Genomic DNA, 12903 nt, shown 5'->3' with positions numbered 1-12903 from the left:
AGTTATTTGCAAATGTAAGAAGTTTGATTTATTAATAATAATTACACGTAAAGACTTGTATCATTATTTATATAAAAAAAATTAAAAATATTAAATCATTTTCACTGGTAAACCCAATCAAAGATGAGTTGGTGATGCTTTAATTGAAGCCACCAAAAAGATATCCTGAGTTGGTTATAAATTAATTTTAATTATTTGGAGNCGTACCTTTTAGCAAATACATGCATAGGCTTGCATCATTTCACAGCATTTTTCGTAATGATTTTAAATAACACTCTAAAATGANCTGCCTTTATATTCATTATTCTTACAGATTGTTCAAGCAATGAACATTAAACTAGAGATATTGACAACAGCACAAACCTTTCATGACAATTGTAATTATATATAGGTAGTCTCAACTAGGAATTGCAAATGAAGCTTGAGAGAGCTAAAAAAAAGTATATATATTTTGAAAATGATTTGTCAAATCTCTCTCGCCTCTGTGAAAAAATAGACCTGGATATTTGGAATGAATGAAAAGCTAGCTACAAATTTAATCTAATCACTTACAACACAAAGATGCATTACCAATACTAGTACACAAGAAACACAACCGTTCTACATTACAGGCCAACCCACTTGACCCATCGAAAAATCCGACCAATTCCATAGTTTAACTGCAAAAGGATTAACAAGTGTTCTTTTAGACAAACCTAATATTTCAGCACAAGACAGGTTTCTATAAAGGAGTAGCAGTGATTTTTAACCAGCATTCAAGTGTTAAAATAACAAAAATAATTAATACCAATTCCACAGACATAATGAATCAATACTTTTTAGCTTAACAGTTTTCACCACATAATGAATACATGCAGTAAGAGGCAATTTGACCTTACAATAAGAAACCAAATACCTATTACTAATACATTTTTTTTCCAAAGCGAGTTGGTCGCCAACTGTGTAGCAGTACCATCCGCTAAAATTTATTCCTTTTTGATGCATTTACCTCAGTGAACCTGAGGTTTTTATTCATGCAAGTATTTTTGTTGGAACGCTAATATATTGTTAATGGAATACTTAGAGTATCTCTTCATTAACAAATAAAAAGATCCTATTAATATCATTATAAACTATGTTTTCCTGTGTTCGGCTATAGCGAAAATTTCTGAATCTAAGTTACTTGATATTATAATCCAATTCCAACAATATGTTTTTCGAACTCAAAAAAACAAAACTGCTTAACGTTGTATATTAAAACTCGTTAAAACTCAATTCACATCATTATGTTCGATAAAGTAATCAATGATACTTTCAATGTCCATTCACAGTATAATGGAAATAAACATGTAATGAGAGTTTCATGAGCCACACATCCATTTTCTTCACTTTTTTCTTTTCTCAAACCAAAACCAGTTAGTCTATAACATTTCAATTTTATTACTCCCTCCATTTTTTCTTTTTTTTTTTTCAATTTACTGTACCTATATTATTTTAAATACAATATAAAGCAAAATAGTTAAAAAAATCAATAAAATAGATAATTTTGTAAGATTATATTTTAAAAAATTATGAATATNAGAGTGTTACTTTAGAGTAATGAAATTGTGTGGATGCAAATTTGTAGTATTATTAAATATAATGAAATTATTTTTATTTAATAAAACTTAAAAGAGTTACAGAAAGACAATAAAACGGCATCCTACTGATGTTAAGAATATTAAGATCCATACGGTTTTAAATAATTATTGTTATTGTTAAAAATAATAATATAAAATAAGCATTTTATTTTTGTTTCTTATTCATTTTTCTTCTTATTAAGCTCCCTTTTATATTTTTTAGTTGAAGGGTACATCGGTATAAGATGAGTGTATCTTTGTATAATGTTTGTTGGGAGCGTAGTAAATGAAAATGGAGAATAGAATTTTTTTTATATGTATAAATTTTAGTCGGTTGGTTTATTTCTTATGGNGAAAATATAGGGAAATAAAGTTTGTCTTTAGTTGGAGGAAATAAAAATAAAGAATATGGTCTTTTGTATAATTTTTGATTGCTTAATTTATGTTTTAGGAACTACACAAAGAAAAAACAAAGGAGAATAAATCTTCTAACTTAAGCTTCCTTTAAAAAAAAAAATCATTGCCTTGATTAAATTTTGTATAATTTTACTCTTTCAAAGCATTTCAATTTCCTTGTGTTTTTTTTTATTTATTACGATATTATAGTGTGTTTTTAAAGTAAGATAAAATTGGGAGACAAAATAAAAATAAAAATTATTTAACTTTTTTATAATTTCACATCCTTTATTAGGATTATTAATTTGATTTATGATCTATACACAAGTTATGAATAACCTTTAAATAAGTTTATTTTTTAAAGAGTTTTCAAATCAAAGAAAAAAAAAACTTTGACTCTTAATAGTTAAGATGAATGATGTGAGAACAAAAGTTGATACAGTTGAAACCAAAGATTGGTACAAGCTAGTCGAAACTAAATAACAAGATAGGTCAGCTAAAGTTGAAGGTCAAAACAGACAAATTTAGGTTAAAGATAGATATTGGTTGGTTGGGACCGAAAGTCGAGATGGATCGAACTAGATAAAAGGTTGAGACGAACTTGTCCATGTCAAAAGTCAAGATGAGTTTATCTGAATTAAAAGTCGAAATGGATCAGTTCAAACCAAAAGTTAAATTGATATGACCAACTTTAAATCTTCGTTATTTAAAAATGTTCTCATAATGTAATATTTTTTTCTTAGATGACTAGTCACTTGTATATTGTTCATGACCTTAGTCTAATAACTTCTCAATTAATTAAAATCTTATATTTTTATTACAACTTTTAATAAAATCACTTGATATTTTATTTTTGCAAACCTTTGTATTCTTACAGCATTTTGAGTAATAAACTAACATTTTTTTAATAAAAATGGTTTAAACATTTACTCTTTTACTAAATATAAACTTTTGTTTTATTTTTTTTATTTATATAGGAAAAAATATCAGTTCATTATAGTTGTGTGAAATGATTTTGCGTCTTTATGGTTATGGATTTAACTTTTAAATTTCTTAATAACTATATCTTGTGACAAGTTATGGTTGATTCTATATATGATCGACTCAAAGACAAAGCAGATATAAAACATTCATTTTAGGCTTAAGAAAAATAAGACCTAATTTTTTTTAAGTATTGATATTTTTCTATTAAATTAATTAAAATTATTTTTAAGAAAGAAAAGGATTTAAATATTTTTTAATAATAATATACCTTTATTAAATTAACTATAAAATTCTTTTTAAGAAAATAAATATTCAATTAAATTATCATTTGTATGTGGTAATTTTATTAATTAAATTACTGTTAAAACAATACAAGTGCGAGCAATCATCCTATTCATTCAAAATGTTTTCACAAATATAACAGGTACCGCTCACCTGAAGAAAAAAAGAAATAAGAGAAAATGTATTAAATTTATAATTTTTTTTCATCATTTAATTTATATATTTACTTTTCTGCCAGACTCACGTGTTAATATAAAAACGGGTGGAAGAGTTATTATAATAATATTTATTACGTTAGATGGGAAAGAAATAGAATGCAAAACAACGTTAAAAAGGTCTGCAACTTATCTCATACAATCCTCTATATTTGAAAAGAAAAAACATTACAAAGATACTCAATAAATAGCAGTCAAATTTTAATTTAGGAGTTTCAGTGACGGGTCTTGCTGTATAGATGAAACAACAGCTTTAAAGATTATAATATATGTATATATATATATATATATATATATATATATTAAATTATTCTCTGACTATTAATTTGGTATTTCATTCTTTTATTATTAAAAAATATTAAGACTGTGAATTCATTTAAACAGTGATGCCTAAGCAAAAGAAAAATTGAAATTAGGTTTGCCCTTAAGCCGCCAAAATGGAATATAGGCGAAGTTCTGTGACGCATGGCCATTGAACATTGCCATTATGCCATCTCATCATTGCTTTTAATTCTTTAAATTTTATATTACATGCAACTTTCAATATAATGCTATATATTATTAGTTTAAATTAAACAAAATAATAAAGGCTATTGTCGACCAGCAATGAAAAGCTTATCTAATCTTCATCGGAAACTGTAATTTTCTTACGGTGTATATTTTTAGACATTTATTTTTAAGAGGTTTATTTTAATATTTTAATTTCTTAAAATTGAATTAATGTTAATTTTATAAAACAGTGTTTAATAGATAGTGACGCATGAAAACTCTAGGATGATTCTCAACTAACTAAAGAGATCTACCACGAGAAGTGCAGAAGCTGACTTGTATTTTGACAGCCACCGTTGACTTGACTCGTGTTTTCCACTCATTCATTTCCAATTTCTTCGTTTCATATTTATCTCCCTCAACACATCGTCACTCTCTTAAGTCTATTGCACGTGCTTTCTTCCAACGCGAAGAAACTGAAAATCTGGAACGCAGCAATCATGTCCGATACTACTTCGCCACCGTCGGAAAAAACCCAAAACACTTCAATCCTCGCCGCGCTCCACTCCGACATCATCCACGTGCACATCCTCACGCGCCTCGACGCCGCCACGCTGGCATCCGCTGCGTCCGTATCCTCCCTCATGCACCGCCTCTGCACACAAGAGGATCTCTGGCGCCAAATCTGCACCGCCACGTGGCCTTCCTTGCGGGACCCCATCGCCCGCCGCGTCATCTCCACCATCCCCGGCGGCCACCGCTCCATCTACTCCGATGCCTTCCCTTCCCTCCATCATTTCTCTCTGCATCCCGCCCGCCCGCCGCCTCCACCGCCAGAGGAGCTTATCTCCGCCGTGGACATATACTATCAGGGAAGGCCGGTGTTCTCGCGCGTGAAACGCATCGAAACGCAGAAAGACTGGTTCCTCTCCTCGCCGCTGTGGGTGGACGCTCTAGAGCCCAACGAGGTAGTTAAACATATTTTTAATAATACCAGCTGGATCCCTAAATACAACATTTTAAATAACTAATTAACAGCTACTAAGAAAGTTTAATAATTTACTATGATTGTGGTCTTAGGAAATACTAATAAAGAATAATTTATAAATAGATTAATGGAAATAGTAGTTTTAAGTTATTAATATCAAGTCTTAATTTATGCTGAGAATGTGCGTGTATTTTAAGGTATGTATGAAAAGTAATAATTAAGAATGTACTAAAAAGTTAAAATGATAATTATTTATATGTTTTACATGACAACTATAATAGGGCAATTAAAGTTGTGACATTTACCTGTTTAAATATTAATATTTTAAAATGAAATTTTAAATGATTAATGTATGGAAAGTGAACAATAGGGATGAATTATTGGTTTTTGGGTAATGCATAAATTCCATTCCCTTTAATTTTTCATTTACAATCTTGATCTCTTATTCTTATTTCGCTGGTGTTAATATTTGAATTTTCAAAATTTAAACCATCTTGCATTAATTGTATTTGTTTACATTTTAAATAACTAAGTTCTTTTTTTATTTATAACATAAATGAGTATGATGGAAATAGGATTGAAATAGATTACTTGAATAAAATAATATATAATACGATGAATACAAAATGAAAGAGAAACAAAGTTGTAATTATTATTTTAATTTTTAAACTAGACTCTTCAATTTATCATCGGTATAAAAATAATTCATAACATTTATAATTTACGAATTAAACTAATTAATAGTGTTTTAATATAAGTTAATTAATATAAAAGGCAATTACATAATAGTCGGATAAAAAAAATAAGAAAATTGCAAATAACACATGAAGAGGACGGAAGTACGTTTTTTTCCTTAACTGGAATTTATTAAACGTTATAATCTGTTATTTATTGCCATTGCTCCTCTTGTAATAATAGATAGTATCCACATTATTTGATTGGAGGTATGATATTTCAAACAAAGGAATAGCTATAAATAAAATATTTAGTGAAGATAATTGATTTTCTGAATAATTTTATGTCAGTAACTAAATTTAGAGACGAAAATTAATTTTCTAAAACAGTTATGCAGAAATAACTTTTGGTGTTACTTTTTGTTGCAGATGATTCCCACGACGATAAAGTTCACGAGGAAGGAAGAGAAGTGGTTGAAGCAGTTGGAGGAGAGTCTGAGCGTGAGCTGGATTATGGTGGATCCTACAGGGAAGCGTGCGGCGAACGTTTCGAGCCGGAGGGCGGTATTGGCGAGGCGGCACTGGCTGACACGGGAGGTGGAGGTGTTGTACGCAGCGGAGATGGCGAGGGAAAGGGTGCAGTGCGTGGTGAAGGTCACGTGCGGCGGGAAGGTGGGAGGGGAAGTGCACGTGAGGGAGGTGAATCTGGTTATGAAGGACAGAGAGGGGCGGCAGCTGAGTGGGAAGGAGGGTGTGGCGATTCTGCAGAGAGGCATGGAGTGTGGAGTGAGGAAGAGATTGGATGATGTGAGGGAGAAGGAGAGGTTTCAGAAGTTCACGTGCTTGATGAAGGAGAGCAGAGAAAGGAAGTTTAGAATGGAGAAGGCACGTGATTTTCTTTCAACACTCTTCGCTTTCCTTGCTTGTCTCTTCTTTTGCTTTCTCGCTGGATTCTGACCTTTTTAACTCTTCATCATATACCTTCGCAGTAGACTTAGTTACCTTAATGTACAGTCATTGGAGAGGAAAACACCCTTTGTTTGAGGGATTGTTCAACTGTTCCGGCGTGGAGGTGTTGTTCACCATGCCCAACACTTTCTATACGTTATCGTTCGGTTGACTATTGAGAGAAGAGTGCAATAAGTAAAACGGTTGGGATTGGACTTCTTGACCAGTTTCAAAACAGAGAAGCCCAATACTCGCCCAAATTAGAACACAATTATTTTATTTCACAACGTACATTTTGTAGCAACTTCCTTAGGGGCACTTCTTCCTGCACCACATGTTGTTTTTCTTGCATCTTCAAACTTTTTTTTTTAAATTTACCCTATTCATAATAACAAATCAGATGATATAATTTAGAAGAACTAATCAATGAAAAAATCCAAAAATGTGAATCGAAAAAGAAACCTGGTTAGTTATTTTAAGGGATGTGGTTGTCGGATTTCAGAATTTTGTGCCAAATTTCCAAATTTAGTGAACAATCACAGAATTTGAATTTCATAATTAAATGAAAAAGAATTCACACATAACTAAATTTCGAAATCATGTTAACAAACAAATTTACACATAATTAAATTTTAAAATCGGATTTCAAATTCTGGTAAATATAAAACATATGAACACTAAATTTTGAAATCTGATAAAAAAAAGGGTTAAATATGTTTTTAGTCCCTATACTTTAGGGCGATTTTGGTTTTAGTCCTTCTTTCAAACTAAGATACAATTTAGTCCTTCAACTTTAGAAAACTCTGATTTTAGTCCTTTTTACCAAATTTTTTTAACTTTATTTGTTATTTCAAACGCGTTTCTCAGTTAACATTGAAGCAAAAATGTGTCAAACAGTGTAAACAGTCCAAATGCTATGATGAAACGTGCTTGAAACAACAAACAACAAATAAAGTTAAAAAAATTTGGTAAAAAGGACTAAAATCAGAGTTTTCTAAAGTTGAAGGACTAAATTGTATCTTAGTTTGAAAGAGGGACTAAAATCAAAATCGCCCTAAAGTATAAGTACTAAAAACATATTTAACCAAAAAAAAAAAAGTGAAACCCATATCTATGAAATCAGTGAAATCGGGTAAACTTGTCATTGTTCACAGGTTTAAACCATTCAGGCGTTCCTATTTTTGTTAGGTATTCCCAATTTGATCCTTTTCTTTTAAAGTTTCCCAATTGAGTCCTTATAAGTGTTAATTGGAAACAATTTAGCCCTGTCGTTAAAAAATCATTAACGGTGGTGTTAAAATTGTGCACAGGTGGCGGGATGATGTATTAAATAATTTTAATATGGCATTTTTGGAGGAGAAATGTGGTATTTAGATAGTTTCACGTGGAGTATATAATTAAAAATTATTCTGAAAATTAAAACACAAATTTCGGTTCATCATCTTCCACCTTTCTTTCGGTTTTCATGAAATTAAGCACCACTACGATTAGAGAGAGTTTACCTGCAACTTGATGATTCAAAGTTGAAACTTCTATGGTTCCCAAGTTGCAAATGCACACACAAAAATTTCCCATAAATATTTTTTTTTCTCTCATTATTGGAATTCAATTCTCAATTTCCATGGATATTTTCAAAGAAACCCTACCCACCCAGTTCGATTTGGATTCGTTCTTTGACTAGGTGCCTGAATTCGAAGCCCATGATTTTTTGCAAGATGACACCGCTCTTGTTAGTGTCGTTGGCGACAATCCCTCCATGACTTCTAGGGTGTTGGTTGAGAAGGACTTTGAATAGATCAGAGAGTTCCTTCACCGTGCAGTGGTGAGTTCCTTCACCGTGTAGTGGTTCTAACGCTGGAGATCCAGAAGGAGTATGGCAAGCTTTTGAAGGATTTTAACAAGGGCCTGGTGAACAATAAGGCTATCGAAGATCTCAAAGTTGATGTTGAGAAATTTTCGGCCTCCTTCGATATGCCTGGTTTCCTAGTATCTGAGTTGAAGTACAAGGACTAGCTAGCTTCAAAATGCATCTATTCATCACAAATATTTTCTTTTCGGTGTCATGTACACAACTTGTTGGTTTTTGAGTTCATTCCTTTGTTTCTGTTTTTATTATATCTATACCTTATCATCGTCATTCTTGCAGCTACAGCAGCAGCATGAGAATTATTCTGGCAAATTCATGTTTTGGAAAATAAATTCTATTTTGGGACTCACATTTGAAAGGGTGGCGTTCGTAGGTTATATGAATTTGTGTTTTGTGTCTAGTCTGATTTAGGGTTTGTAGTTAATTTAGGAGTTTTCATAATTGTTATTCTATTTTCTCTTTACAGGTTTCAAATGGTTTAGTAGAGAAGAAAATAGATGATGATGAGTTCGATTGCACTACGAAGAGCTTTAGTATTGGTTACGTTGGCCATGGTGGGGATTTTCCCTCGCAGTGTTGAATGGATGGAGATGAATTAAAGCAAACATGGTAGAGTCACTATTTTGATTTTTTGGTTACTTGATTGTAGATTGATGGTGCACGAGGAAGATGATGGTGTTTTTTAGACACGATTGGGTTCTCTGATGATGGTTATTGTTGTCTAATGTACAAATGTTGGAATGAAAGGTATTACTGAATTTAGGATCTGAGTGATGGACAAAGAAGAAGATTTCTGGGTGGTGATGGACAGGGAAGAAGATTTTTGGGTGGTGCTTGACTGTAATGGAAGATGACTTTTTCTTTCTTTTTTAAATTTTTAATCAAAATGTTAAAATGTTTTTAAATTCCACGTTTACCGCTCTCTGAATGCCACACTTAAAAAAATTGACACGTCACACTCTAACCTCAGCAAAAACTTAACACCGTTAACGATCTTTAACGGCAAGAGCTAAATCGTTTCAAATTAGCACTTATAAGGAGTCAATTGAAAAACTTTAAAAGAAAGTGATCAAATTGGAAATACCTAACAAAAATAGAAACCTAAATGGTTTAAACCCAATTTTTATTATACTATAATTAAACATTTAACTAAAGCAAGTTGACGAGGAGCAACCTCATGGTCAGCCAAAAAAGACTATAGCCTCACAAGTTTCATATGCATATAGATAAATGTGTGTATACAGGACTCTATCGTTCACGGATTTCTTTATTTTTTTCAGCTGGAGGTAGAAACTCGTTAACATGACGATTCAGTTACCCAAGAAATTGTGTTACTGTGCCGTCACAGATTAGTGTTATTGATCCTTTGATTACATTTACTAATGTGATTGGGCTCACCTGGGAGGGAGCTTTATTTGAAAAGTAATAATTGATAAACATACGTGATTTTATTTTGTTTTTGTTTTTTTTTTTATTTCTTGTAATTTACATAAATATCATTTTGAAGATTGAATGCATGCCACATGTTCTTCCACATGGACAATGGTTATTTTCTCTGTGGACAAGAGATTAATGTAGACCCCACTTTATCCCTAAACTCCACGTGGCGCAACGTGATTGAGTAACGTAGGCATTGACGCAAACGCAATCCAAACCCAATCTAATTCAAAGGATATGAAGAATGGAAAAGAATACGAAGAATCGAAACCGAAAAACTCACAGCCACTACTTCCTCACACTGGTGATTGAGAGAGCAGAGCGAAAATGACAACCTCCATGGCGACCGTCGCAGGATTGGGTGGCGCAACACTGGGCTCCGCCGCATCTCGTCTGACCTCCGGTACGCATGAACGAAGTTAATAAAATTGATTTTGATCGAGAAAAGCATGATGCGAAAGATGTTGTGTTTTGTGAATTGTGTTGCAGGGTTCGTGAGAGCTCCTGTGAGTGCTAGGAATCCCTTGAGGCAACGTGTGGCAATGGGAAATGGTGGGAGGGTGACATGGTAATTTCATAGGAGATTAATTTTCTGTAATTTTTAAATTAAAAGAAAATACAAAATAGGATCAATGATGACACTTGTGAACGGTGATTGAAGTTTCGAGAGGAATTGGCTGCGGACAGATTACAGTGTGATCGGGTTCGGGTTGATCGGATGGCTAGCACCTTCCAGCATACCGGCCATCGACGGTAAAAGTCTGACTGGCCTCTTCTTCGACAGCATTGGAGCTGAGCTTGCTCACTTCCCCACTCCACCTGCCGTTACTTCCCAGTTCTGGTTAGTTACTTCATCGTTTCTTTTTTCTTAAATAATGGCAATAATCACATTTATATTTATTTAGCATACATTACAAAAGTAAAATAATTATACGAAAATACAATAATTATAAAAGATTAAAATTTCATATTTAAAAAAATATGTTTTAAATAAGTATTTGACTTTTTTAACATTAAAAGTTATTTTTGTACGTAAAATCAATTTTGAGTGAAAATAACTATATAATTAGATGAAAAACTCATACTAAATTTTGTCACTAATTTTTTCTCGAAATGAAAATATTTAAACAGTTTATTTTACTTCAAAAATAAATTTTAAGATAAATTTTACTAAATTACTTTCAACAATAGCTCCAACCAGAGATATATTTACAGTTTAAAAGCCCTTAAATCCCTGTTAACTGATATTTTAACATATAATTATTCATTTCACTTATATTAATCAATGAGACAAGAAGATGATAATAAGATTTATAATTTATTATTAAAATATAAAATAAAAAGTTTAAAATAAAGGTCCCACCGAGATTTGAACTCGGGTTACTGGATTCAGAGTCCAATGTCCTAACCACTAGACCATGGGACCGTTGTTGATAAAACATACAATTTATTAAGATTAATAAAGTTTGTAAGAGTGTCAAAAGAATAATACTTAAACAATATTTTTTTTGACAACATTTGAACATTTGTCATTCTGTAATTGGTCTATGGTGGTGTTTATAATTATTATTATTGATTATGGAATAATTTTAGATAAATCACATAATAACACGTAGATGATATTTAAATGTTGTTAAAATTTTTTTTGTGTAACTATCATTATCTTATAGGAAAAGATAAGACATAATAATTATTTGTGAGACAATGTTATTCCCAGGTTATGGCTGGTTACATGGCACCTTGGGTTGTTCCTGGTTCTCACTTTTGGGCAAATTGGTTTCAAGGGAAGGACTGAAGACTACTTTTGAATTCCAAACCTATGGTCTATTTTTACTTTCTTTTTGTTTTTCCTTTTGTGCCTTGCAATTGCGATCTATGCTGTATAACTCTATATGCTACCTTTTACCTTAGAAATCTGTGTAATATTCATAATGTTGTATATTATTATTGCTGTTGTACTTTCTCCTTCCTCACCCATCTTTTACTCCTACCAATTTTTTCAAAGGCTACTCTTTAGTTTATTCACTAATCTATCATTGTATACTCATTGATCAAGAAAAAAAAATCTCAATTATGCAACTATTTTAAAAATCTAAGAGTTGGGAATTGTATTAATTACTTCAATGTCTAGTAACTACAATACGATACAACAAATATAACAAATAAGATATATTAAAAGAAAAAAATTGTTCATTAGTTAAAATTAGTTTATATATAAGTTTAATAATTATTTATTATATATCCTTTTTCTTTTATAGGTTTTTAAAGAAAAAAAAATGTACTACATAAACATATAGCATGTGACAGTCTGCATGTGTTGAAGGCATTGATAGAACTAATTACAAGCTATGGTCACAACACATTGTTATTAATTCATGAACTTTTAGCAAACATCAATACTTTATTTTTTTTTCTGAAGAAACAATGAGGTGGTCAAAGTTGCACTTAAAAATTATGAAACATAACCTTAGTGACAATTTTTTAAAACATCATTCTTTCTTTCATAAAGCATTGTCCCACATACACAATCTTTGAGTTACTCACAGAAGAAGATGAACAATTTTTGTAATTAATTACTTATGTGTTAATAAAATGTTAAAGAATAATTTCAAAACATAAATTGTAATGTTGCAATATAATGTTTCCTAAAACAAATTGTAAAGATCAGAAAATTAAATATTTATTAATATTTTTTAATGATTAAAATCAAAATTTATGTTTTATAAGTTCTAAAAGTAGTAATTTCAAATATCATAAAGATAACAAACAAAATCAAAACCTATTAATTTTATGGTATCTACAAATATATTTAAGTCTTTATTAATTTATTTATAATCATATATATATATATATATATATATATATATATATATATAGGGGTTTGTTAACACGCGTACGCCTCTTTTTCAGTTGGTATGTTTTAACAATGTGTACCGGATTATAGTAGACAAAAGTACCCTCATTTATCATGGATTCAAGTTTTAAGGTGAAGGATATTTAAATAATTTTCATTCTCAAAACTAAA

General features: G+C 31.1%; 2 protein-coding genes and 1 non-coding gene across 3 annotated transcripts; 2 read left to right on the top strand and 1 right to left on the bottom strand.

Annotated features, from left to right (window-relative positions):
* Nucleotides 1–4195: 4195 nt before the first annotated feature.
* Nucleotides 4196–6993, top strand: LOC106755881 (F-box protein At2g27310). The gene is made up of 2 exons (XM_014638103.2): nucleotides 4196–4932; nucleotides 6056–6993. Exons 1-2 carry the CDS (start codon nucleotides 4465–4467, stop codon nucleotides 6581–6583), a joined length of 996 nt encoding a protein of 331 aa, XP_014493589.1. The 5' UTR covers nucleotides 4196–4464; the 3' UTR covers nucleotides 6584–6993.
* Nucleotides 6994–10123: 3130 nt separating this feature from the next.
* On the top strand, nucleotides 10124–11847 carry LOC106754761 (photosystem I subunit O). The gene is made up of 4 exons (XM_014636826.2): nucleotides 10124–10281; nucleotides 10368–10446; nucleotides 10540–10719; nucleotides 11596–11847. Exons 1-4 carry the CDS (start codon nucleotides 10206–10208, stop codon nucleotides 11684–11686), a joined length of 426 nt encoding a protein of 141 aa, XP_014492312.1. The 5' UTR covers nucleotides 10124–10205; the 3' UTR covers nucleotides 11687–11847.
* On the bottom strand, nucleotides 11233–11304 carry TRNAQ-CUG. Its single transcript has one exon. It is a non-coding gene; the product is annotated as a tRNA-Gln (tRNA).
* Nucleotides 11848–12903: the final 1056 nt, after the last annotated feature.

The sequence above is a fragment of the Vigna radiata genome, chromosome 2, assembly GCF_000741045.1.
Source record: "Vigna radiata var. radiata cultivar VC1973A chromosome 2, Vradiata_ver6, whole genome shotgun sequence".
Classification (NCBI taxonomy): domain Eukaryota; kingdom Viridiplantae; phylum Streptophyta; class Magnoliopsida; order Fabales; family Fabaceae; genus Vigna; species Vigna radiata.
Note: the sequence above shows the minus strand (reverse complement) of the source record. Positions and strands in the feature narration are given on the sequence as shown.

Bases quoted from the DNA above. Each gene is read 5' to 3' on its own strand.
- LOC106755881 (XM_014638103.2), top strand. From the start codon at position 4,465: ATGTCCGATACTACTTCGCCACCGTCGGAAAAAACCCAAAACACTTCA. The intron at 4,933-6,055 runs GTAGTTAAACAT...TTTTTGTTGCAG, and splicing joins ACGCTCTAGAGCCCAACGAG to ATGATTCCCACGACGATAAA.
- LOC106754761 (XM_014636826.2), top strand. From the start codon at position 10,206: ATGACAACCTCCATGGCGACCGTCGCAGGATTGGGTGGCGCAACACTG. The intron at 10,282-10,367 runs GTACGCATGAAC...ATTGTGTTGCAG, and splicing joins CGCATCTCGTCTGACCTCCG to GGTTCGTGAGAGCTCCTGTG. The intron at 10,720-11,595 runs GTTAGTTACTTC...TGTTATTCCCAG, and splicing joins GCCGTTACTTCCCAGTTCTG to GTTATGGCTGGTTACATGGC.